The following is a 27982-nucleotide window of genomic DNA, read 5'->3' as shown; positions in this document are numbered from 1 at the left end:
AACTGATTGAAATTTATCATCGCTGCATAAACTACATGCAGAGGGTGGGACAAGGATGCACTCCACTCTCCCTAGCTGAATCCCATTGAGTGCAATGGGTTTCTTCCAGCAGGAAACCCGAAGAAAATCTGACTGCATATTCACAGATTGAATTCAACCATCCCCACAATTTTGGATGGGGGTGGGGGGGGGGAGGGCGGGGGGAGTTGTATAGACGGTTGGGAAGAATCCAGCTTTCTCATTGTTGCTCTTCGCATCTGAAGTGCAAACTTTGTCTTCTTTGCACCAATTGGTTGACACCACGTGCCCCATGTGAAAAATGAGTTAATAAAATGCATGCGGAAAGTATAAAAGAAGGTCAGAGGTGATGTTTAGGTAATGAGGATTTCTCCAAGTGGGGAAAACAAAAGAGCAAAGTTGTTATAACTGTTACAGCTGTCTACAGCAAGGGAAAATAACAACTTGTGCTTTCACTAACAAAGTAGGTTCAGAGTGCAAAATTTTAAGTTCTTTGATCTTTTTCAGATATTTAGCAACAAAAGCACCTTTCCCGGAGGTAACACACTTGTGTTGAAGTGCTTACAGGAGAAGGTCTGCCCTTCCTTGATGAAACAGCCACTACAGTGTGCTCTGGATTGAGCACCCTCCTGGTGTGGGTGGCAGGCTCAGGGCAGAGGCAGCAGGGGGGAGTCTGCACAGCATCTCCTGGCATATTTTGGGAACAAACATGAGCTATGGCTGGGAGCTGCTGGCTTCCACCATGCTACAGGGAAAGCAACCCCTGGTATGGAAAAGGAAAAGCCAGTTCGTGAAATTCAGCAGCTCAACTGAATTTTCAGGATAAGCATCTTTCTGATCCAAGGAACTGCATGGAGTCTGTGCTCAGATGTGGTAGCTTGAATCTTTCAGAACAACATAATGAAAGCAAGAGTTAAGGAAATGTGCCTGAAATAAGTGCAATTTTATGGTACTTGAAAAGAGATTAGGGCAAAAAGTCTATTTTGCTTTACAGAGGCTCGTCCTATGTTCATTGCTACAGCATTGGAGCAGCATTTCGCTGGTCCTACATGTTGATTATTCTCTCATCTGCCACACAGGGGCAATGCATCTGCAACAACTGTCATGTCTGGGGAGGCTCCCACTTTGCCTTTTTAGAAAGATTGCACAGAGGCATAGAGGGGAGCATTTCTGCCTTCATGCTTGGTTTGGGATTTACATTTGAGAAAGCCAGTTGCAAAAAAAGGAAGCTTAAAAAAAAAAAAAAAAAAAAAAAAAAAAAAAAAAAAAAAAAACCACCCCAAACAACTGAAGCAAATTCAACCTATTCTTCCATACCAAGGCTAAAGCTGCATGGGGGAATCCTTATTCAATATATATATATCAGGTTAAAAAATCTTCACCTAAAGGGAATAATCTAAAAAGAATAAGGTTGTCATAACTTTGCAGATACTTTAAAGCATTCAACAGAAATACATAGAAAATGTATATACCCATCTCTGGATCCAATTCAAAGTGTGGGAAAAGACGTCTCTTAGGCTCAAACTGAGATATGGGCCAACTGAAGGAAGAAATTTTGCTGCAAAAAAATGTCATTTGGGAACTCAGTCACTGTAGTGTAGCACAATTTTACCCTGGTCTTTCAGTAATCCACCTTTGCAGAGAGCAAGAGGGAGGAGGAGACGGTTGAAAAGGCTAACGTGCCCCTCACACACACACTCCTCAAACCAGAGAGAAAATTATGGACAGTGACTTGGAATTGTAAGTCTTCTCCTTTTCCCCCCTGCTCCAGCCAGCATCTGCCTCCCATCAGACACCTTCATGTGTCACAGGGGTGGGTCTGGGGCCATACCCAAGCTCAGTTCATGGGCTAGAAGAGGTAGATGCTGATGTAGTGATATGAACCAACAAATGACACTATACCTGTGCCAGATGAACAGGGTTCTTTAGATACTTGAGACAAATTACACATCCCCTGTCTTTGTGTATTTTCTCTATAAAGCACACATAATATCAGGAGCATTACACCCATACAGCATAACTTTATGACAACAGTGCAATTTTATTTTATTCAAAAACACAGCAGACCTCACATTGCCTGTTAGGACTGCGAGAATTCAAAGGTTGCAGTTTACAGCCAAACACTGTGCTGGTGTGAAGGTCTGCCAGGGTGCCTGGAGTGCTGCATGGACACGGAGTTTCCACCCCTCTAGTTCTAATGGCAAGACTGGAACATTCAGCTTCTTTTCCTGATGTTTTCTGAGGGCCACCTAATGATGACTGCAGAAGCAGTAGGACAACTAATTAGAAAAGGTGTTCCATCTGTAAGTTAGAGAGGCAGATATTTATTTTGTTCCACGGAGAATGCACGCAAGTACTTACCCATCCCCCTCCCATGGAGAAATGAGCAGGAAACTGCATGCTGAAATTCATTGAGTTTCCTCTACCCTGCATGTGTTATTCCCCTATAGGGGAGAATGGGGCCCTTTATACCTCCGTATAGCTCTGGGCTCTTTGAGTAATGAAGGGAACACGTTTATTGGTACAAGGTTTGGTGTTTATTGATGCTACCCATTTTTCACCAGATTTAGCGCTCTGTGGGGAAGGCACATGGACTTTCCAAAACACATTTTATAATCAAGCCATTTCAAGGTTTATGTGGTATAATACGTTTAACTGTTAAATTGTAAATAAAAGTCACTGCCCAATACTAAGCTTCCTTCAAGACATTATAGTCAGCTACATCTTTAATTATCTGATTTATAAGCAATGTGTTACATGCACGTGTTATTTGTCTGACAGATGTAGCATGCTAAATTATCTTTCTAGGAGAGGTTGTGGGCTTAACACGCCTCTGCCTCATTGTCCTGAAAAAGTGATACCCTCAGCTGCAGGGGTGTGCTGTGTCCCCAGGCCCTCCCCAGCCGCTGTGCTTGCTCTTGTGGCAGCACAGACCCCAAGGAAACCCCATAGCACATGGGATTTACTCCCAGAGAGCGGCCAGGAATACAACACAGCTCCGTATTCACAGAGGAAAGGTGTTTCAGGAGGCAAAACTACATGCATGTGCACGAAAGCGTAAGCACCCCCACCCTGCACCAGACATTTCCCAGACTGTATCCCTGATATAAATCAGTGGGGAATTACCTTGCTGTGGTTTAATGGAGGAGACCTTGCTGCTCGTGGCAGGGAGCCCTCCCACACACCCAGCAGAGCTTGCTGGCTCTCCCTGAGGCCATGCAGAGGGATCCATCCAGCGAGGCACGAGGAGTATTAACCATTGCCAAAGTCCTGCATTCAGTATTGATTTAGCAGTCTGGCCCCAGCAAATGCTGCTAGCACAAGGAAGACTTACAGGAATTATTGCTCTGCCCTCATCTGCCTTTGGCCTGCCGGCTTAGGACTGCCTGTTCAAAGACAATCAAGTACTCCAACTATTTACTTAGTGTGTTATTTATTCTGCACCAAAAAGCAAACCCTCTAACAAAGGAATAAATTAATAAAAACATACCATCTCAAATTAAGGCTGAGAAACAGGTATCCCATCAGTTTTGGCTAGTAAATCAAAAATCCCCAAAGATGATTAAATAGCTCTTTTTTTCTGACAGCACACCCAGATCAAACACTTCTCATGGCAAGACAGCAATCCGCAGCAGGAAGGTCTCCTTTGCAGAGATTCATTTACTATCTGGTATTGATGTGCTACTTAATTTATTGATCCACAGAGGAATGAGAACCTGGAGGCAGTACAAACTTCATTCTGCACAGGTTCTTTTGAAGAAAAGGGTTTTATCTCCTCTTCTTTCTTGTAACTCTTTCTGTAAAAGGGCATCCCTGTCATGTTCTCACTGTATTGTCATGGTATAAAAAATTCCAGGACAGTTTAAACTTGAAAGCTTGTCAATAGGTTTGCACAATAGACTTTACTCTCCAGCCCATTCCTGTTGTTCACTTTGTTAGTACAAAATCTGCAGACGTCCATTTAAAGAAATAAATAACTTGCTTGTAAATATGGCCTGTAGTCCTTATTCTTACTTTTAAAATCAAATCCCCAATCAATTTAATGAAAACATGTTAAGAAGACAACCCATATAAGATACATAGAGAATGGGTTAATATTTTCCCTATTATTTTACCACTTTAGTGTTGTTCAGAAATTACAAATCCATGCATGTGAAGCTTACAGCATAGCACAAAGGATCCTGTAAAATGAGGAAAAGGATCCTGTAAAAGAGTTGAACACATGTGAGGACAGAGGATAGAGGTTTCCACTAAGACTATGTCCTTCACAACATTCATTGATAGTTTAGTCTCATGCTGTTATTTGAGGAATTATGTTTCCCCCTAACCACCCAGACAGTATTGACATCTCTCCTTTGCTCATCTGGGAGCAAGGGCGGGTGTAACAATAAGAGTTGTCTCCCTCAGGAGTGATAAATCCCTCGGTAAGAAGAAAACACAAAAGATGCACACTCTTTCCCTATTGCAGGAACTGGATGTCAGTAAGATCAAGGGATGCATAAGTAAGATCAAGGGATACATCCTTTCTCCTATCTTCTTGCCCTTCATCCAGGTAAAAGGGACTAGACTTCAGCTTGGTTGAAAAATCATACCACTCCAGCATCCTGGCTATCACCCGGGCATGATCTCTTAATTCGCAGGATCGTAACAGGGAAGTCACCCTCACAGAAGTTATGGAGTTTGCAAAGGCAACAATCTCTGCAGCTTTCATTTTTCCCTGTGCTCAGTGATCATGCAAGTGGTGGCTATCTGGCCTCGAAACAACGCTGCAGTAGGAAAGCAACCTGTAAACAGCATATTATGTTTCTTGCAAACTACAATTCAACAAACAGAAGATGCAATTCAATACAGAACTCAGCAGCAGATGGACAGCCAAGAACATGGATCCTGTAATATAATTCTTTGTATTGTTGACATCACAAAAACATGCATTGATCTTGTACAATTTGGTACTTTTACATGTTCAGGAAGTCAGTAATCTTGGGTGCAGGTCAGAGGGCATCACTCCTACTCCTGCAAGCTTGAAATCTCTGTGTGGTGAAGACTCAGAAAGCAGGAAACCAAAGATAAATCTCACAGTCATATGAACTAATGGCTCCCATTTGCCTCTTTTCTGCCAGCAGTATATTAAACCTCTGAACACAAACAAAATGTCTAAAAAATTTTTAATTTTTTTATTGTCCACTCTCCTCCAATGATCATTATTAATTGAAAGTCCAACATATGTTTGCATTAAAGTCTATCAGGAAATGGAATGATCTCCGCCCATCTTCAGTGGGATTTCATGACTATTTATCGCCATGATTCTGCTCCCATTTCATTGAGAGATAGTTTTCCATTTATTTGAGCAAGAACAATGTTAGGTCTATACTGAAAGTTTTAAGGGAGGAAAAAAAAATCTGATTACAATAGGCTCCAGACAATAATAATATCACTTTCTTATATTCAGAGCAGTAAAGCAAATATAAAACAAGCAACAAAAATCTGACCAAAAAAAGGGAGTTCATTCTAAGTTCAGTTCATTAAGAGTTACAGTTTGATACTGTTGATTTCCCCTGAGTTCAATAAAGACAAACTCAAAAAAAAAGGGAACATACCTATCCCTTTCCAAAAGACATTAATGGAGAAAGGTAATAATGAGGAATGACTTTATCTCATCAGTAAATAGCCGCGGCATTACAACTTCATCTTCTGAAGCTTCATCATCAAGCTGCTGACAATCATAATGTTATATGTAAAACTTCACGATGCTACAGTGATAAAAACCACCTTTAAATTAGCAGTTTATCAAGGGCAAGGGGTTATCTTCACACATACACACTTAGCACACTGAGGAATGGTTACTGTCTGAGATCAAATTTCTTACACGGAAATTCCCACACGGAGGCTCAGAGTTCCTGCTGTACTCCGTGGAGATCCTAGTACAGTTGGAGAAGCCTCAGCAGTGATTAATCTCATCCTTATCTTGGCACTGAAAGATCAGTCCCATTGTCTAAAATAGCTGTCTGGCATTACTTGAGACCCTGCATGGTATCCAAGGCATGCCCCTGGGGCTGGCAGATGTGACATGGGACCCTGGGGATAACCATGTCTGTCTGAAGCAGAATCTGAAAGCTGACAGGATATCTGTGGGCAGTTCAAACACCACTAAGTGCCTAAACTTAACCAACAGACCCCTTTTACTGGCCCCCATGAGGACACCTAACTGTAAACCATAAAGTTAAGGTATCTTATTCTTGAACTTTATTCCACCAAAGTCAGATGGAAACACCACAGGTCAAAAAATAAACAACCATAGCAATACCCCATTTCTGAATGCATGATAATTGGTCCTTCTCTTCAACAGACTATAGGTAATTGAATAAAACAAGGAGTAAAGTGGGGATTATTAGACCAAAGTTGTCACTTTGTTTGAAAAATAGACACCCACACTTGGAGAAAATAATGTATCTGACATAAATAGTTCATTTGAAATATATCATGAGCCAGTACTCAAGGACAATTAATGAAACATGCAAGATTTCTTTCCTAGAAATGGAAAATGATCTTAAAAGAAATATCAATATCCATGACAAAATTTTTGTAAATCTGCTAAGCATCTATTGCATTGCAGAAGACAAAGACTCTGCAAAGTAAACCTATTCATCTTTAAATTTAACCACTACCCTAAGGAATCCATGCAGAATCAGATGTAAATTTAGTGGTGGTATGGATGGCATGAGTGAAATATGTTCACAAGTGACATCTTGGAAATACTCTTACATGAACTAAAATTTAATATATTATGGAGAATAAAGTCTTTTGCACTTTAAGAGCCCGATCCAAGCCCTGAAACAAAAGAAATATTCCCATTCACTTGTGTGAATGCTGGACCAGATTGATACAGAGAAAATAACGGACCATATGTTTCTGATTTCACTGGTCTTCTGGTGGTGAAGAACAGACACTTCTTTGACTAAGGAAGTACTAGGACTCTCAAAGAGAGCAATCCCTGATTTACTCCATTGTGGGAGGAGAGTGTGACCTGCCCTTGAGTGCATGCTTTCTTAACTCCTTAACACATGGCAGTAAGTAAATCCTGCAGAAAAGCTGCTGAACTTGCACATGCAGTAACTTCTAAAGTAAACCCTATGGCTGCCAAAAAGTGTATGAGAAGTCAGAAATAACTTACAATATGGCAGGTGTTACAGTGCAATAAGGGCATATCTTAGGTACATTATAAAACACAGACTGAAATGGTTCCAGGATCTAAGAGTTACTACGATACAGACTGTGCAGTTGCTATTTAGATTAAATTCCTCCTACCATGTCTTCAGATCAATTTTTCCCCCTTATTTGCTCCATTCACCACATTTAGATGCCACCATCTTGGATTTCCTTCTCAGTAAAGGAAATCCCTACTTCTCAGCACAAAACCTGAAAAGCTTTCAGTCTTAGAAGGAGCTGCTGAGCCTACATCCTACAGCCAGGTAACCTAAGCCATGCGGAAATACCAACTGTTCACAACCTTCAAGACCTCCACAGTAGGCCAAGCTCAGGACCTAAGCCAGCACCATTAATACCTCAAGCAGCAGACAGCACCAGTTAGTGGGAGAGTAGGAATACAGGGAAGTGGGGAGCATTGGCAAAGCACCAAAGAATTTGTGTGCAATAAAGAATCACTCTTGGAAAAGAGATTCTCGTGTTAGTTCTGTACATGCCAATACATCTCCATGACAGTGTTGATCCAGGAGATGCTGACTTTGTCCTGCGAGCAGGATGCTACCTCCCAGTTAACCAGACCTGTCTCCAGTGGGATGCTACCCCCTGACTAATGAACCTTGTTTCCCAGCCCACTGCAGCATTTCTCCCGTGCCACAACACTGACTGCACCAAGTTTACCTGTGGAAAGCGCATCTCTAGGTAGGGCATATGCTCTGCAATCCCAAAAATCTAGGGTTTGGAGCAACTCTTCAGTCAATTCAGAGGGACTTCACAGCTCTAAGAATCTGACTTTTTGGCCCTTTTGAAAAATCTCACACTAGATCTTACAAAACTGGCAGTATTCACGAGAGTAAAATAATTCCTCCAATAAATAAACCCCAACCTTTCATCAAGCCAAGGCTCCATCCTGCAATAGCAAAATTCAGAAGCCAGAAGCACTTTTCCTCATCTCTAATGTAAAACAAGAAGAGATTTGGAAAGAGCTGCAGGCAGGATTTTGCTTCACAGGAGAAAATCCAAGATGGTGGCTGCAAAGTGACAAATTCCTGCTTGCGCTGTTTAATTTCTGCTAAACAAGCCTGTAATTAACATAAAGTGGCCTTTTGCACCCAGATGGCCTCACGTTTTTTGGATCAGTAGCACAGGTACCATGAGAAACACTCTTCAGTTTCTGTAGAAGGCAGTAAGGACATGGAGTGATAAAGCAAAAGTTTTCTTTTTAAGCATGGAGCTAGTCTCAAATTTATAGAATTTTTTTTTCATTTGTAGCAAAACTGTAGCCCTTACTCAGATCTGCAGGTTTGTTACTTTGGTTTATTTTATTTCTCAGGGAAGCAGAACTGTTTCCTCTCTCACAATACCCCCAAATGAATGCAAGGTGGTTACTCCACAGGGCTTGTTTGGGGAGGAAGGCTGTTTGTTTATTGAAGCCACTAAGGTTGTCATTCCTTCTATGGTCATTCCTTCAGAAGGTCATGCCTTCCTTTTTCCTCCTCCTTGCTGGAGATTTTTCCGTACTGGCACCTTTCTTCTGTCAGAGATCTGTTTGGTTTGGTCTCTCCTCACACTTTTTTCGCATTGCATTGCAGCACATCACATCACAGCTGAGCCACGGAGCAGAGACACAACTAGCACTGGAGGGCGCCTCCCTTCTCATCCAGCATTTCAGCTTCATTTGGCTTGTGATCAGTAGCCGTTGACTCCCAAATAGAGAGATGGACTCTCTTATGCTCCTTCTGCCCTACTCCCTTTTTTTAAACCCTCCACTGTGCCAAAACAAACCCCAAACTTTGAAAGGTATTTGGAAGCTTTTTGATTTCAACATTTTTAAAGGTGTTGGTCTGGGACTTTCCCCAAAAATCGCAATAGTTAAGTTAGCTAGCTATCATGTTTTAAATGTTTGTTATATTTTTTATGAGGTTTTTTCCCTTTCTTCTGTAATGTGCCAGAAACATGGAGTTTCTGCTCTATACAGTGATTGCCCTCACTTTCATTGTCCTGATTTTAGTAGGAACAGTGATTTAGGAAGACAGGAAAGAGGCAGAACAAATAGTAACACAATTCAGGGAATATTTCCTTGTTCTTTCCTTAAAAAAAAGTCTCATTTGTTTCATGTTTTCTGTACTGAATAGCTAAGGGCATCCTAAGTCCCATTCCAGGGGCAAACAGATACATCTCAAAGTGTGACAACCCGTTCAAACTAGTGGGACATTATCTTTTAGTTAGACACTAAAAAACAAGTGTTTGTCCTGTGCCTGCAAGCAGCTGTGTACAGATGGTGATGCACTGAGCTCACCCAGGAGAGTTTGAACTGCAAAGCAAACAGTAAATCCATTTGGGAGTATAAACACTTTTTATTATTATTATTATTATTATTATTATTATTATTATTATTTCTAATTTTCACTCATCCTGGGAAATTTTAGCCCTTAGTGAGCTTCACAAGTCAAATCAGGCAAGCAGGACACTGCTTATTTTTCAGCTCCAAGTGATGAAGGGTGGAGAAAGGGTTTGTCATCGCACTAAGTTCTGGGAGGGGCTTTGGGTCCCAAACATTGTAATCAGTGGAGAGAGATGGCAACGCCCATCTCAAATAGCAGGTATGTGAAAGCACTCTTTGGAAAAGCTCTTTTCTCTCTCCATGACTTTGGAAAGAACCCAGGTGATGAAGACAGATATAGATAGACAACAGCTGTAGGAAAGAAAAAGCTTTTCTTTCTTTCTTTCTTTCTTTCTTTCTTTCTTTCTTTCTTTCTTTCTTTCTTTCTTTCTTTCTTTCTTTCTTTCTTTCTTTCTTATCAGTCATTGTTGTTTAGAGGAAAAAGCTCCCACATGCATATACACAGAGACACGCAGAGACCCCACTGGACAGAGAACAACAATTACATCCCATGAAACATAAAAGACCTCTGTGCGACCTGGAGTCAGACCCGTACTTAAATATGCTACAAGTGCATAAATGGTTATATGTTCTATATCATATACATGCTCCACAAACTCAGCTTTGCATTCATGCTACCACAGTGTTTTTAGAGAAAACTCGTATCCTTGCACACCAGTCATATAAGTGCAAGGAAAATTTTGACTCAGTTTAGTTTGCACTGAACATGTGTTTAGGGAACATTTGTGGGAGGAAGAGAGCCTTATATTCCAGGCTAAGGCTGGAATTATGTGTCACCTGACTTGACAGCTCTGGGGCATTAACTGGCATCACGTATCAGGTTAGGTTAACAATCCATCACTTGGTTCTGCTTGAGCAGATCTGTGTGCCCAAACTAGGGATCACTTGACAAACCTGGAGTCTCAGAGGAAAAGGATAAGTTGCTCTGTGATCAGCAGGATGGCATTTGCACAAGATGTTCAGACGTAATGCCTGGATCTGCTGTGTATCAGAAGCTACACCTGGAAAATAGCAGTACAAGTCCAACTCTCCAGGGATGCCCATGGCAAAGAAAGCATGCTTGGATGACAAAATGACAGATACTGGCAACTTGGATGAGATATTACCAGAATGGGAGAAAAACTCAAAGGATGTAAAAATACCTGCTCTTTTTGACAAGATGCCCCAAGAGACTGGGAAGACTTTCCCTCACTCCAAAAAAGTCGGGAATTACCTAGTAGGAAAAATGATCAACAAGGGCTCCTTTGCCAAGGTGATGGAGGGACTGCACATTCCCACAGGGGAGAAGGTAAGCTCATTCTTCACAGGGGAGAAGGTAAGCTCAAGAGGGTAACATGCACTAGGAATTGCAAGTAACTTCACACTATTTTACTGCAGAAAATTTCAGATTCTTTAATCTGAAAACCACAGTCTACTCAGTGAATTATATCTGAATCTTATCGTCATAAATTAACCTCATAAATTCAGTTTATTGTTTATGTATAATCAATCACGTGTGAATACGTATTGAGTGCAACTATTTTCACAATTATAAAATATAGAAAACAAAGATATCCTCCTGGTGAAAGGGAAAAGGATGATGGCATAAAGACAGTTTCAAGTCTGCTTTGCCTAATAATCCTCATTGAGGAATTAGTGCCATGCATCTTATCTTTAAAGTTATGGACAACACTGAGTGAAAAGCCAGCCATTCCAATAGCACATATTTGTATGGAAGGACACAGATAGCATCAGTTATATCCAGCTCATTTGGGCAAAAATAACACACCACTAGACACAAGTGTGGAAAAGTGGGTTACTCTCAAGTGACTTTTTGACTTTTATTTTTCTTGTGGCTTTAGTAGCTACACTGTCTGTCTAGCTCCCCAAACTGCAGAGTCCAATCCCATCCCATAATAGCCAGTATCTGGAATGGCTTTTAGACTAAGTCAGAAGGGAGCATGTTAGAAAAAAAATATGGTACGTTTCAGATGCAGTTACAAGTCAAACATGAAGGGATTTTGCATTTCAGAATATTTCATATATGCATCTTTATTAATGCAATGAGAGCGACAAGTATGATAGACTTCAGCCTTCTTGTCCTGGCCTTCAAGAGAAATAAAAAGCACATTCTTCCATAAGGAACATCTCCCTCTGTGATTCTGATTATCAACACCATGTCAAAAAAAGCCTCTCCCCCAAGTCTTTTTACTCCACGTCCTCCTGAAAACTAATCCTTGTTGCAAAGCTTGTTGCTAATTTGCAAATATCCTGCCATTTAGGTAGCCATAAAAGTCATTGACAAGAGGAAAGCCAAGCAGGATTACTATGTTTTAAAAAACATGAAGCGTGAGCCATGGATACACCAGATGATTAAGCACCCCAACATTGTTCAGCTATATGAGACCTTGGAGACTGACAACTCCTATTACATGGTGATGGAGCTGTGCCTTGGTGGGGACCTCCTGGACAGAATTTGTGACAAAAAGAGGCTGGTGGAACAGGAAGTAAGGAGATACACCAGGCAAATTCTGTCTGCAGTAGAACACCTGCATTGCCAGGGGATTGTTCACAGGTAAGATGTTTCTCCTCTTTCAAACAGTAAGAAGAGGAAGCGTGCAAGAACATAGTGCTCTTCTTCAACAAGAGCATTTAATAATTTTTCCGTCATTAAAACAGGGATTACAAAGAAGACTGTATTCTCTCATCTCATATTAATAAAATATTTTATTCTCCGAAGTGGTTAGTACTGCTATGAGTTGTTATGAACTCCTTGGGCAGTAAAGTAGAAAGATACTTATGCCAGGGACAAGACATGATGAGCACAACAAACCAATACTTTGCCACAATTGTCTCAGAATTAGTTCATGACAAATGTGTATCTAATGCAAATATTTCAGCGTGGCTATGCGTATAAATATTGTTGTCCTTTGGTTAGCCACAAAATATTGAAATAACCATACATCACTGTTCATAGGAACAGAAATCCAAAGAATCACAGCCCTCCACTTGTCAAGAGGACATGTCCTGCAGATCTGTGTCTGGGACAGGTTGATGACTCGCTATGTTGGCTTTTGCATTACGAGGACAGATCATGACTTCAGTCAATGCTAGAGGAACCTATGAACCTAGAGAGAACCCTAGAGGAACCTAGGGATCTGCTGCCAAGAGCAGCAAAATAAGACTTCCATTTTAGCTGAAAGAATAAGCAAGATGCAGTTTTTCCCACCGTTTTTCTGGTTTACTTAATGATTCACAGTCAATCAGATTCTTAATTTTAAATGGTGAGTGCACTCACCAAGAAAGCCCACAAGACCTAAAAAGTAATCCAGTTGACTCCATCGTTACAGCAACCATGAAACAAATAAGCTGTAAATGTGATGTCTCAGCATTTACAAGTGCTTTGTGACTCGAAATGCTTGCAATTCAGCACTTCATTATATTGGACTTGTCAATTAATAAGGAATGGTGAAGAAAGAAATAGTATCTGACCAGGAGAATTTAAACGAACAACAATAACAACCAAAAAAAAGCCCACCAGAAAACAACCCCAGAACCCAAGAGGCTTCACCCATTTAGTCCAGACTGACATCCCTGCCTTGCTGGTTCCCAAGCTAATCTATTTTACAGCATTTCTTCAATGCTCACGATCATAATGTTTATGTTCCTCCCATGACAACATTCGCCACTACTTTCTCTCAAGTCCTGTTCCCATCTTTTTGTTTGGAATAATTCTTCCCAGTGAGCTGGAGACTAGCCTGACTTCTTGCCCTACTTCTTTCTTTTTCTGTTGTTCATGCTTTGCTGGAAAAGCTTTGTAAGAGAGAAGACTTTTGCTGCACACCCTGAGACTAGGCAAGTACAAAGTAGTGTGAGCTCCTCTGACAACTTGATTTACTATCAGACTGCCCTTACCAAAGGAAAATTCATTCCTGGCTCTCCAGCACTTTGTCATAGGGTTTATGAAGTCTGGCAGGAGCCCAGTCACAGGTGTAGGTTCAGTCAGCACTACTTCAACTCATGACCTGCTGCTAGCTTTGAGATTCAGAGCTGTGGCCTTGACCTCTTACCAGACGCAGATTGGGAAGGATCTGGAAGGGCTTCCCTGCTCAGCTCCAGCTGCAGTCATTTATTGCAACTCGCTGCAGAGGTTAAACCAACAAGGATAATTGTGGGTGTATCCTCTTCTGAAAAGAAAGCATCTATGTTTCCAGAAAGACGAGCAAAGAAGTAGGAAAGTTACCTCACAAATCCAGGCTGGTTTTCCCATCTAAGCACTGAGCAAAGCTCAACTCCTTGCATTGCTTTAACACAAGGGAAGGAGGATTCTCAAGTTGCTTGTTGGGAACAGCTGCTGATCCATGGGGAGGATCCTGGTAGAATGACACCAGTTATGAGTTCATGAGATGGATAATTGTGTGCCAATGTTTGGGTCTATGCCAAGAACTGAGGTGTCTGCTGATTGTAGGGTCTCATCCCTAAGCTCATCACTTAGGAATGTGCTCACTTAATTTACTTTTCTCAAAAGTGTCTTATGGGCATTCCTGATTTTTAACCCTGCATGTATCTCAGAAAAGCAATATTTTCTACTATCTTATCAATATACTTGATGAAAAACTGGCAAAAATTGTAGCTGTTTTTAGTCCAAACTGATATATCTCAAGAGAAATTCAACACTATGTTCAGACAGCTATTTGGTATCTTAACTTTTGCTTCTCCAATTCATCACTAAAATCAGTACTGATGCAACATCCTTACAGGTTAAATTGAGTCCGCATTTCAGAGTAAAGGTTAACCTTTCTTGTCCATGCAAGATCACGGCTTATTTTTTTGTCACAGTTGCTAAAACGACCCAGAAGATGGAGCATTGTCTCCCAGTATTTTACTGTGCCAGATATAAGAAGGCTCAGGCACAAGATCTGGCTCAACAGCTCCACAAGCTAACACTCATCAAGTGAGTTCTGCTTACTATCCCTATGCCTGCTCTGGACGCGGCCAAGTGGTGAGGTAATGCATCTGAGCTTAGAAACCTCAAATAAAGACATGTAAGCTAAATCCCATTGCCTTGCAACTGGACGGGGGTAGCGCGAGCGCAGTCAGCCACCAGCCCCTACCGCTGACGCTCGTGAGGTGACAGTAACTTACTTGTTTGTACAGTTCCTAATTTTTCCTGGCTGCTTTTCCTGGATATTTTCCCTTCCTGCATATAAAAATGTCATATATCCCTTTGAATCCCTACTGAACCAGAGTCCTGGAGAAACATCACAAGCTGCCCTCTAGGCTCTGTCTCTCTGAAGTCCCCATGGGAATGAGGAGGAAAAAAATCATGGTGTTGCTTAAATTTACAGCATGCCTTGGAAAGTTTCCTTTGGGGAAAAAAAAGAACATGGTGTATCTTTGATGCAAGATAACTTCTGACATTATGTAAACATTCATAGTGACCATTATCAGGTTTTTCAGACAAACAAGTCTATATTTTTATTAACTCTGTGAGCAGTAAGCTCAGCCTATAGAAGAGCAGTTGTAGCAATCCAACATAACATTATTTAATGGCAGTGAGTAAAAGTCGTCAGAGTGCACTGTGGGGTACAAAATCTGATAGTAATGTCAGATTTGCAGTACCCCAAAACACAACTAGTCTTAAACTGGAGTATTTCAGTACATAGGGTTATGACACAGGCAGGCTATGAACAAACTTACCTTAAATCTACCTCTCAGCTTTTGGTCACTGGCTAATTTGCCACTCCAAAAAACATGCTATTCAAATTAAAACTTATTAAAGAGATATCATTAAAATCATCCCCATTCTCATTCTCAGCCTGGGGCAGCAGAGGGTTTTGAATGCAATGGTCTCCCATCCAGAGCCACAGAGTTAAAAGTCATGGTGGGTGGGTCCCCTAAACCCACCCACCATGACCACCTCCAGGCTTGATCCCCTGCAGCAATGCAGTGCTGTTCAAGCAGCACCAGTCTATCCAGCTCTCGTTCCATGCTCCCTTCACTCCTTCTGGTTTGTCCTCCAAGGTCTCTCCAAGAGCTGTCAAAAGTACTTCACAATTTCAGAGCAGGTGGGAGGGAAATCCAGGACTTAGCAAAGCATCGCAAGCTTTTTGACTGACTCCCAACTCTGAAATTACACTGGATGAGGACTCCTCCAACATGAAAAATATTTCAGTTGCCACTTCAGGCATTCCCCATAGTGAGGCATTATTCTGGATTTTGCTTTTAATTTTGAAATATGTAAATGTTCACACAAGTACCTGAGCCAGCATTTTTCTTTCAGCTTGAATTACATCCTGCTGGTAGGGAGTGGCTGATACTGGCTGATCCTGTTTACACAAACATCACTGAAGATGTCTGTGCTTTCAGGGCAGCTGTCTCAACACAGCTTTAGTACATCTCCCCTCTTCTACAAGCAAGGCAAATCTCACTGTCCACTTCTCCTCTCATCCTTCACATTTCTCAGGCATGATTTACTTGAAAAGAAATCAGAAATATTCAACAGTGCTCAGTGCATCAAAAAGCCAAAAGAACTGTGGTACAGTATATGCAACTTTTTTACTCAAAAGAAGGAAGAAATAAATGCAATTCATTAAAAGAAAAAAGTCTAAATCAATAAAACAGATGATTCCTAAAATTAATACTTTATTTAAAATGTATATTCATAAAATATTCCCTGAAATATTCCCTGAACAGATAGTTTCCATTTTCCTGACTGAAAACTTCAGGAAGAAATAAGGATCTTGTTACAATTGTAGGCAGGGCTTTGCAGAACTATTGTTATAATTTCAATTATATTTTACCAAAAACTATCTGCAAATGTTTAGCTGGGACATCAGGCATCCTAAAGTTTGTTTTCTGTCTTAATTTCAGGGACCTAAAAATAGAAAATTTTCTTCTTGATGAGAACAACAATATCAAAATCATTGGTAGGTGTACTGCTTATCTGTGAGGCTTGTTTTCTGCATTTTGTGTGTGTGTGTGTGCAGCTTCAGCTAGTGTTCAAACACCATACTTGATGCGTGAGCTTGTGATTATTCAATAAACATATTTGAGCTTTTAGAATAAATTCAAGTTATGAAGTATAACTAAGCTTGTTTATTTGAACTTTTATGAAAACATATTTTTAAGAGAACAAGGAAAACAATTTTGCCTATTGTTTTCCCTTGTCTATTGCTGGTGAACAAAGAAACAATTATAGCTTTTATGTGTAGAAAGCTGTTCCTAGCAGAAGTGATTTGTAGACAAAGAAATAAATCTTCTAGGGTGAAACACAGGTATGGACACATTAGTTTCTGTTGAGTCATTAGTTCAGCTAGAGACCTCATCATTTGGTATGTGTTAAAAAAAAAATTTAAAAAAATACTGTTTTGGTCACTAACAGAATTCTTACTAGGGCTGTGAAGCAAACATTTATAAAAATGAGAGAATTTGCACCAAGCAGTTAACACAGCTCAGAGTAACATTAATTTTATTCTATGGAAACCTCACAGAAAAATCCCCACAAGGAATGCTAAATCTTAGAGAAGCCACATGTTTAACTCAGTGTTTCCCAAACTTTTAAAAGCTTAACACCTCTGAGAAAAAAAGGCACCAACTCTTCACCCCTGTTTTATAGCCAGCCAGTCATTTACAATCACACCTTTCTCTTGCCTCCCCCTTGCACACATGCACATACACAGAGAAAAAGGCTTAAGGTAACACTTTCCCCCCCACATTTACTGTGGGCTAAAGCACACAGAGCTGAGCCCAATGTCATAGCTCATTAAGCCATACTAACGTGGCTGTGTTGTTAAGCTCATGCAGTCAACAGAGGCAAACCAAAATAATTAAACCAAAATCAACCAAGGCAGTGCCATGGCTGGGTGACTTCACTGTAAGTCCCCTGCTAATTCATGGCATGTTTGTTCAAACCCAAATTGGCAACCACAGCTGAGACATCAATAGATGCTACAGCTAGCTGCTGGCTTTGTCTTTCTTCTACTTTCAGATAATTGATAAAGTAATTTGAAAACAGACTAAAATTTCTTTGGCTTTGGCTTTATGACCATCAGATTTTGGACTGAGCAATACTGCAAGGTTCGAGGGTCTCTCCCAGGAGCTGTTACATACCCAGTGTGGAAGCCCAGCTTATGCTGCCCCAGAACTTCTTGCTCATAAGAAATACGGTCCAAAGGTAGATGTCTGGTCCATGTAAGTAGATCTAAAAATGTCCTTATTGAAACACTCTCAGCACAGATTGATTTAGACAAGACTGATATAAATGGGTGGGTGACATTCAGTTTGGGGGCATTAAAGACAAAAGGAGATATATATCAGGGAAAAAAATCATAGTTGAGCACATCACAGATTTGTTTCACAGATATCATCTGCACTAGTGTACCAACAAGTCAATTGAATTAGAGTTGCCTGAATTCCTAAAATAATTGTCTCTGTTGAGCTCAGTAGAGAACTGGTAAAGGACAGTTGGAGAGAGGTCTGGACAACCTGGTCTAGAGAAAGGTGTCTCTGCCCTCAGCAGAAGGATTGAAACTGCATGATCTTTAAGATTCCTTCCAAGCCAAGCCATTCTATGGTTCAATGATTCATTCTATGGTGAAGAAGAGAGCTGTTGTGGTGGTGCAGTTCAGCTGGAGCAAGGAAGTACCATGGAGAGTGTACAAGGAAGCCTCCCTGCTCACAAACTCAGGACAGCTAAGCAAATTTCCAAATGTTGGTACTTTTCCAGACTGAATGGCAAACCTTCACAAAGTTTGCTGATTGCTGCTAGCAGACTGTTAGTCTTTTGCAAGAGTTAAAGTTTGAAGTCTTTAGCCAACAGCAAGCTGTTACCAAACGAAAGCCTTCTAGGCATAAGTCACACCTAATTTAGCAATCTGAGCAAAGCAAGAAGAACTGAATTACTATTTGGAACAAGATCTATTGCATCAGTCCCAGTTCCATGTTGTCACTCAGCCTGCAAACCAAAATGCTTTATTCTGATGGGCTGGGTACATTACACTGTCACTCCAATTAGCTCATTTTTAAAATAAACAGCAGGTCTCCACTTTCAACACCGCAGGCTTTCCCGTCACTCACTGTACACTCTATTTTATGCACATTTCCCACAACATTCTTTTCTAGATAAAATGCATTTACACCAAGAAAAAAAGGCGTAACATGTGTACTCAGTACAAATTTCTGCTTAGAAGTAATTTGTAACCTCATTTGTGATGCTGAGGGCAACTCTCTGAAAACTGACTCATAGCATTGTGAGATTTTTAAATAAGTGTTTATTAGCATTATATGAAGCTCTGATATTTGTCTTTTCCTTTGACAGAGGTGTGAGCATGTTTGCTATGCTAACTGGCACATTGCCCTTCATGGTGGAGCCTTTTAATATCAAGCAACTACATCAAAAGATGTTAATTGGAGAAATCAGCCCTATTCCATCAGATATTTCCCCTGGTAAAGCACTTCAGTTTTTATAAGGAATACTGATGCAAAAAAGTTTTAACCCATGTAATTATGTGAATTTATCAATAACACAGTCTTCTGGAAATTAAGATGTACCTTTTCCAGTTGCTTTGTTTGCATTTAGAAATAACTTTTTTGAGGCTGTGGCAATATCACTTTATTTCAGGCTACAAGAAAAATAACATTGTTGTCTTTTCAAAAGACCATTATTCTTGGTTCTTATTTACAGGGGGAATAAAATGTACATTGCTTTTACATAAGTGGAGCAGCTCTGCAATAAATGAGAACACTGCCATGTTTAGTATGTCCCATGCTGTGTGTCACAACCAGGCATTCTTTCCTGTTTTTCCCACAAATAAGTTATCTAAACCTTAGTTATTTTTTTCCTGGAGACCTTATCTTTTGGCTACTGACAGACTCTACAACACTGAGATTATTAAAGACATGGGAGGGCTATTTTTGTGAAGAGTCTGTTCATTTTTTTCATGAGAAAGAACAGAAATTAAGCATTTTCCAATTAATTTTACTGACAATCTTTAATGAGGTACAGTCAATTAAGTATTTTTGGGACAACTGAGAAAGACAGTTCTCAAAAATTCTAGCCTGAATTACAATCCACGACTCTAAACCCCAGAATTCATGTTGATGTGCATACACTCTCAGTCAGCAGTACAATGTTTACTTACTCAAAGTTCAAAATTCTGCTGCTTCGCAATGATTTTTATACACGTTTGGCTTTAATCCCTATTTCCTCTCCACCTGGAGTAGCATCTTCTCTGTTGACCATCACAGGCTTAGGCCTCTTCTGACAGCTGTTGTGGTACATCTTGGTACAGCTTCATTGACAAGTTGGAAAGCAGAGCAGAGTGAGACACGTTTTGCCCAGCTGTCCACCAGCAACAGTTCAGATCTCCCCATGGTTTTGAGAGGCCATGATGTTAGGCAAGAATGATCCTAGGAACCAGGATTAGCTTCAGCAGCTGCCTGCAGCCAAGCACTGGGATGCAGCAGTACACTTCCAGACCAAGCTAGATGGATCTAGTCTGGAGTATTAGATAATGTGATGATTCAATTTCTTTCTCACCCCTAGTAAATGGAATAAGGATATCTACCATAGCTGTCAAGAATGTCTGTGCATTAGTCTCTCGTTTCTCTTTCTTTAGACATCAGTTGCTAGGTAGCATCTGCATTTTTGTAGAATCCCTCAATAGCTACAATTATTATATTTCTAATTTTTCTTATTTATGTTACTGTAATAGCTTCTACTAATAAATGCATTATCTCTGCTTTTCTACAAAGCCCACACAGTTAGTGGAAGATTGTGGATAATTCTATTGTTCTCTTGCCCACTGGGAATTCAGTGAGAGAGCAGTAATAAACTGGCTTTGCATACTTTAGATCTAAATTCTTCTGAAGGAGATTACAAGTGAAAGAAGCAGTATGTTCCCAGTTTAATGCTCACTTGCCATTTTTTTAAATTTCAAAACTTCCCAAAGGAATATGGAAGAATTCAGTAAAGTTTTCCCAATAAGACAAAAAAACAAACAAACAAACAAAAAAAAAACAAAAACAAACAAAAAAAAAACCAAAAAAAAAAAAAAAACCACCACCAAAAAACAAAAAACCAACCCAAAAAGAGAAGGACTTTATGCAATGTTGGGGCTGAGTGATTGACATCCAGGAATGTTTGAGCTCTCTGTCCCAACCAAACCACAACACATCAAGTAAGCACGAGTCCATCTTTGTCCCTCATTACAGAGAGTTTTATCCAGGCAATTGGCTTCTTTGGGTAGGGAACATTACTCCTGTGTAGTCAGCTGGCTCAGAAGTTCTCCTTCTCAGAGGTCTGATCAAATGCTGAGTAAGCACAATGCTGAGGTTACTCCTGATGTCACAGGCTGCATTCACTGGGGTAAATCAAGCAAATTAGGAACTGAGTTCCAGTACTGTATCTACAGCAGCATCCAAAGGTCCCTAGAAGGCATCTCAGCATGGTTTGGCCACTGCTGCCCACCCTGTTCTTGGGGGAAAAGGGTCACCCTACAGGACCACAGCAGATTCAGAGAAAAGCCCTAGAGACTGAATTTTAGCTGAGGCTCTTACAATGTGGAGAAGCAGGTCAAGAAGCAGGACAAACATGCAGTGGTCAGATAGTGAAATATTGCAAGCAAACAAGCCATTTTATTGAAATACTGCACAGGAGCTGTACACTTCATGCAATCTTTACTTGAGCCTGACCCTGCTAAGAGGCCTGAAGTCAAAGAAGCAATAAAAGACAAATGGTTGAATGAAGGTTTTGGCAGGAAAATACTGAACTCTGCTGCCTATGAGAACAGGTAACAGTTTTGATATCTGTCTTCTACCTTGGGATTTCAGGATAGGGGATTTGGGGCGGAAGTGTTTTTAGGAGTTAGTTTGTGTGTGTTTGTTTGTTTGTTTGTTTGTTTTGGAAGATTTTTGTTATCTACTATGTGCTGTTCCAAAATGACAGAGTTTTACTTCAGAAAACACCACATCAACAGTTCTGTGGGTAAATTTTATTTAAGAGGAAACATCCTTATAGAACTGTTTATATGCACTGTATCAATAATTGTGTTCTTAACATGCTTCACAGCTGCCGCTAATTTCAGTGTGCTTCTAATCCTTTCCTACAAAACTAGGTCTCACATGCCCACCTGAGGAAATATTTTTATATTACACCAAAATTCTTATTATTCTAAAATTTTTTACTCTCATCCATCTTTGTAACTGGTTTTAACTAGTCTCCATTTTTTCTTAGCAAGGGACTTTATGGTTTAAGATTATTATAAAAGTTTGAAATAGATATGTGCAATATAACACTTCACATAAATGTTGCCAACTCTCAAGACGTTATTAATCTTTCATATTGGGAGGCTGCAAAGCACACTTTGCATATCTTTAAATGTCTAAATTCGGTGATGGACCTTTTACATCATACTCACTGCTGAAAGTAGCTAGCAATGGGTCACATATTTTATTCCCAAACTATTCTGTAAAGGTCAGCATTTCACACTAATTGAAAAAGAGGGTAATTTGGCCTGTGTAATCTGCACCATCTGCATTGGTATCTAGAGGACTCTTAACAGGTTTTCCTACCAGGGTGATGCACTGCCAGTCACAGCCAGAAGTGTTAGAAATCTATATACAATTTCTGTGAGAATTGCCCACTGCTCCTGCCTTTGCCTTCCTTCCTTCCCTCACATGTCTATTCTCATTCATACTGAAGTTTGAAAAAATGTCTCAGGAGTCTCATAAGCTAAGGATGATTTCTATAATGCCTTTCCTAGACACGACTACTCACAGAAGCCTGTGAGTAAAACAATTATCCTTATAACAAAACATGTTTTATTTCACAATCTGATTTATATAAAAGTTAGAATCCTACTGTACTTTCTTTAGTTCTCTTTCATCCTTCGAGATTTTCCTGGCTTTCTCATGTACATGCACACACACTATCACCCTTTTAATCCATTTGATGCTACTGTACTGAGAACTGAAGTACACACACTTGATTAAAATGAGAAAATGCTGTTTTCCATATTTTAATTTTTTAAGCTTAATCCTGGTGGGTGTCCTTTCAGAGTAATCAATTATATCAACAATAGGATGTTTAATGATGCAGTAACAGAGCCTCAGCCCAGCAGTGAAGTTAGCACAGCCAGACGAGAAGATTATTGCACAACTGTGTATCATAATGTGCCTGTAAAATCAACTTAGCCAACTCCAGCTGCATCACAAGAAGTGCATTCTCTGCTTACTGTAAATTCTGACACTATACCCGGTCGCATCATTTGCATTAAAATACTTTTTCTAATATTTCAGATTTTGCCCCAGTGGATTGAATCCTGTAGTTTTAAACTACATGACAGACATTATGGAGTTCAGTCTTTCAGAAGTTATCAACAGTTTAATAAATAACAGACCCTCTCCTGCCATGTCTTCTTATTGCTTATTGCTGAAGAAACTGCTCAGGTACCAGAAAGATCGCAAAAGAGCTCAGGTAAGATATTATAGTCATAAGAGGCATAAAGTGCTCCCTGGATTTTTATGAGGAACAATGCAGCAGCTATGTAGCACACATGAAAAAGGTAGTTATCCAAGGAACGGGGGGAAATTCATCAAAAAAATAGTTATGAAATTGCAGATCCAAGTGCAGTCTCGAGAAACCTACATTCTGGCATTCTCAGAGGTGATTAATTTATGAGATTTTCTTATTCCCAGAGATAAATATACCTTTTTTTATGACTAATGAATTTTTTAAATGAGCTGCTGGTTGTAATGGGATTGAGAATAATTTTATTTTACATATAAGATTACTTTTCCATTGGGAAAAGGAGCATTAGCATCTCAGTGACCTTACCATTCCTTTCCTTTCTGACTGGTCTGTGAGAGTTTAATCCAAAGTCTGGGGAGGTGAGTGGGAAGCTGTGTAGGTTGTAAAATCTTTTCCCAGCGTCTTTTTTTTTTTTCATCTTTTTACCCCTGTATCTTATTCTCACACTTGAGCTCCAGCTCAGTCGGAGACATGGAGTGAGATCAGAGGGGACAAACATTTAAAAAATAAATTCAAAAAATTATGGTAATCATTGGTAAGGCCACAATTAGTCAAAAAGGCTGTAAGCTTTTCTTTTACAACCGTCTCCACTAAGGGGTTCACAGCTCAGCCATAAAAATTTTGCTTTAGGCAGAAAGTAGGCAGACAGGAAGCCAAATTCCAGCTTCTAACACACAAGTGCAATGGGAAAAGTTTCAGCTACAAAAACACACACATTAGTGATTAGCCTCCCATTCAAAGCCTTCACCCTGGAGAAGCTGTATTTTGAGAAGGTCCAGTTGACTCCTCTAGAAATTATTCAGATGAGCTTGAGCAGATGCAGATCTCCATGCCAGCACACAGCCCCAAGGTCGCAACAGTCTGTGCAGTGTCTGCAGACAGAGCCATAACTCAAAAATATGAGTTGGAGAGTGTGTGTGTGCGTGCTTAGGGAGAGGAGGCTTTTCTTCACATATGCAAATTTTTTCATATTACGATTTTAAGTAAGATCTGCTAAATCATAAGTCATTCAAAAAGACCCATATTGTGAAGGCTATTGACCAGCTTTCTAATACCACTGGATATCAAGCTGATTTACAGGCAGCAGAGGTCTAACCTTCCAGGCAAGTGGCAGTGTTTCATGTCATGTTTGACCTCTTTCAGCATCCTACTCAGGTGGAAGAGGGAAGTGATCATGTACATAAAGTTGCAAGCTGATTAAGGGTCTGTGATACTTCCTGCCACTCCTGACATCCAGAATGCCCTCTTAAGGCAGAGACTCAAACTGAATTCAAGCACAGACCCTTAAAATAGCTCTGATTGTAAGTTGATAACACTAAAAAATACTGGTTTGGAGTCCTATTAAATACATTTGCCATGCAGAATGAAAGGAGAGCAAGGAGGAAAAGAGAGGAGGTTTAATGAAGGAGTGACATTTTCTTTCTCTGTGTTGAAATCTTTCCAGTTAGGTTTAAACCCAAACCAGTACTGACGCAAAATAATCTGACCAGCTTCCAGCTCAAAACAGTGATGACTTTCACAAAATCACATCATGACAGACAGGGTGAGGTTGGCAGGGATCTCTGGAAGCCATCTGATCTTACCCCCCTGCTCAAGCAGGGCCACCTACAGATGGTTGCCCAGAACCATAACTGGACAGGATGAGCACCAGCACCTCTGGGCAACTTGAGCTGGGTCACCCTCTCAGTGAAAAACTGTTTCTTGATGTTCAGAGGGAACCTCTGGTGTGTGTTTCAGTCTCTCAGCCATCTCTGTGTCCCAGAACTCTCGACAGCATGCCCATGTCTCTCTTACTGAGGAGCACAGAACCAGATGCAGCACTCCAGGTGTGGCCTCACCAGTGCTGAGCAGAGGGGCAGCATCACCCCCCTCGACCTGCTGGCAACACTGACAACTCCTATTGCAGCCCAGGATACCATCAGCCTTCTCTGCAGCAGGGCCACATTGCTGACTCACAGCCAACCTGGTGATGACCAGGACCTCCAGCTGCTTTCCAGCCCAGTGATCCCAGCATATGCTGGTGCCTGGGGTTGCTCTTCCCCAGGGGCAGGACTTTGCACTTCCCTTGCTGGACTAAACCCAGCAGGGACACATCTAAACAAATAAACTGGATATGCACCCTGGGGTCCATTCAATTATGTTATATCCCAACTCCTCACTTCTACAGCTTCCCCATAATTCCCAGGTGTGTAGAGCTTTCTTCTGCACCACAAAACCATGCTCATCTGCAAATTTTCACATGATCAATGTGGGGAGTTCTTAAATTTGCAGACAGAATCTCCCTTTGATGGTTGCACTGGGAAATTAATTACTTTTAGTAGGGCATCTTTGCTGATAACTTGAAATACAAGCACAAGATAAATGTCTAAATTTGTCAGAATGGATTCTACCACAAATAATACCATCCAATATCTGTTACTAAGACATACAAATTAGGAAATTAGAACAGACCAATTTACAATATTTTCATTTTCTTAAAAGTTTCCTTCCCTTTTTCCATCATCACAAAGTTTGTAAATGCTACCTTTAAACTCATGAACAAAAAGCCTGCTACTAGCACAGTTTAGAGATCATTCTGTCATCTAAGACTGTTGGTAAACGCACTGTTTTATCCCTAGATAATCACTCTACATAACTTGTTTCTTATTTTTGTCCCTCTATTCCCTCTTACATTCTTCTCCATTATGAAAATTAATATTTCTCCCTTGCTAGTAGTTAGGCTCTGCAACTTTTTGCAGTTAAGAATCATCTCTTGATTGCTTCTTATTCAAGCTTTTTGCATAATTAACCCATGCAATCAGTCCTCCCCAGGAGCTCTTTCAAATCATGGCTATCAGTGCTATGATTTTATACCAGTTTCTCCAACATTCAATAATATTCATATTTCCCAGCAAGGCTGGAATTTGGGCAAAAACAGGGAAGAAAGAGAGGAAGGCTGTCTAAGAAATCAAGCTGGGCATTCTTACTCAATCAATGCTCTTATTTTTCCAGTATCCTCTGGTCTGTTCTACAGCTAAAGCTACTTTATGCACATACTTGCACAATGGCAAAACTTAGCCCTAAGCATATGTGAAGTATATAGGGAAAAGAAAAGAATGCATCTCTTGGATCCCAAGGCGGAGCCCCACATGGGTGGCATGACGTTTTTGGGCAGAGGCAGAGCCAAGAGCAGCCCCAGCTCCCCTGGAGACTGGCCCATGCTGCGCTGGCACGGCTCTGGAAGGAGGCAGCCGGCAGAAGATTATCTTGTGGGGAGGATTCTCTGCTTTGGTCTAAAAGAGGCCAAATTCAACCACCTCTTTGGCAGGCTGTAAATGCACTTCTTTGACCACCCAGCCACAGAGAGCTGAAACTGAGGAAGAAGAGTAAAGATTGTTAACTGCATGCAAGGGGAAAATTTCCCACTTTTTACTCATCTCTTTGTTGAGATCCTGATGTTACTAGAGCTTAATTACAACAGCATGGGTATTTGATATTTGTGTTATAAATTATGCCAAGGATATTTCAAAACGCATAGATAGATGTTCTCTATATACTGTATAAAGCCAACTATTTGCTATTTATTACTAGCAGTGTGTGATCCATCTTTAAATCACATTATTTCCTTTCAGCTCTCTAGATCTTGGAAATGTATGCATCTGCTTTAACTTTAAGGATATGGATAGTTTCACTGAGCTCAACAAGACAGTTTGTGTGCATAAAATTAAAGCAAAAAAAATAGAATTTTCATATAAATCAAACCTAAATTATGGAAACAGACAAGTTACAATTAAGAGTTACAGGTAAAATGAAGCAACCTGAAAACTAGTTGCCATTTATTTACACTATTTTTCCTAGGACCATAAATATTACTGCATATTTCTGTTTGCCTATGAAAAGAGATATTTACAGGGAGCTAATATCCATAAAAGAGCAAATTTTTAGCAAAAAAAAATACTCTGGTATTTTTGAGCAAATTAGAAACCTCCTTTCCTCTCAGTGACTTGCAGAAAAAGTTGGCATCTGGCTCTTCCAAATATTCTGTCCAAAAAGAACAAAACATATCAGCTATCAACTCAAACAGAAAAGTAATTGCATTCATAATAATGCCTATGAATACCAAGCAATAAAATATTGTACCAACACAATCAGCCCAGACATTGTTTGAAATTCAAATGCATATTCACAGAACAGTACATACAACCCATTTCAGGCAGCAGAATATGCTATGATTTTTCACACAATACCAAGAAACATATAATTTCCTGGGGAAAATTTTTCATGAGAAATTCTAATCTAAAACTGAAGAAAAAAGTCTGTGGAAATTATTTTTCATGTACAAACCCCCTGCATTTGAAAAAACAGTATAAGTCATTATATTTGCACCACCTCCTTGTATACAGAAGTTAACAGTTGAACATGCAAATAATAGTTTTGTTGGATGCTAACAGATGTGATTCTCATTTTTCTGGCTGCAATTAGAAAAGTCTGTTGAAAGCTTTAACCTTAAAAAAGCATAAGATCCTTTCCATGTTCAAATTTGAGCCATAAGTCATTGGATAAACTTAAAACACAGCCTGTCCTTTTATGCATCGTAGTTTCTCCAAGCAATGTATTTACATTTTATGTGTTCTGCTGTAGAAGAGGGAGCCTTAATGATTACAATTTGCCATCCAGAACTTTATAGCTAGTCCTTGCAGAAAATAGCATTTCTGCCAAAAAGCTTCCTGCCCAGGTGCTTAACCAATTAGCTCTTAAGAGGTCTGGCAGTAAAACCAGTCATGGCAAGTTTTCCGATATACTGTATATAAGGTGACAGCTTGCAAAATGTGAGATGAAAATTTGTTTTCTTAACTAGCAGTGTGTAAAAT

The 27982-nt window shown here is 40.1% G+C and overlaps 1 protein-coding gene across 1 annotated transcript in view; it reads left to right on the top strand.

Annotated features, from left to right (window-relative positions):
- Window positions 1-10658: 10658 nt before the first annotated feature.
- LOC310907420 (hormonally up-regulated neu tumor-associated kinase homolog A-like) overlaps window positions 10659-27982 on the top strand; it is a gene marked incomplete at both ends in the record, with an annotated part of 31034 nt that continues 13710 nt past the window's right edge. The window contains 7 exons of the mRNA XM_083857635.1: window positions 10659-10910; window positions 11884-12176; window positions 16475-16530; window positions 17656-17794; window positions 18921-19048; window positions 21258-21393; window positions 22901-23078. Of these exons, the coding sequence (XP_083713761.1) occupies window positions 10659-10910; window positions 11884-12176; window positions 16475-16530; window positions 17656-17794; window positions 18921-19048; window positions 21258-21393; window positions 22901-23078 (1182 nt within the window). The remainder of the gene's footprint in view (window positions 10911-11883; window positions 12177-16474; window positions 16531-17655; window positions 17795-18920; window positions 19049-21257; window positions 21394-22900; window positions 23079-27982) is intronic.

Source organism: Zosterops lateralis (genome assembly GCF_965231275.1).
Source record: "Zosterops lateralis genome assembly, chromosome: 3".
NCBI classification, from domain to species: domain Eukaryota; kingdom Metazoa; phylum Chordata; class Aves; order Passeriformes; family Zosteropidae; genus Zosterops; species Zosterops lateralis.
The sequence above is the reverse complement of the archived record's forward strand: the minus strand, read 5'-3'. Positions and strand labels throughout refer to the sequence as shown.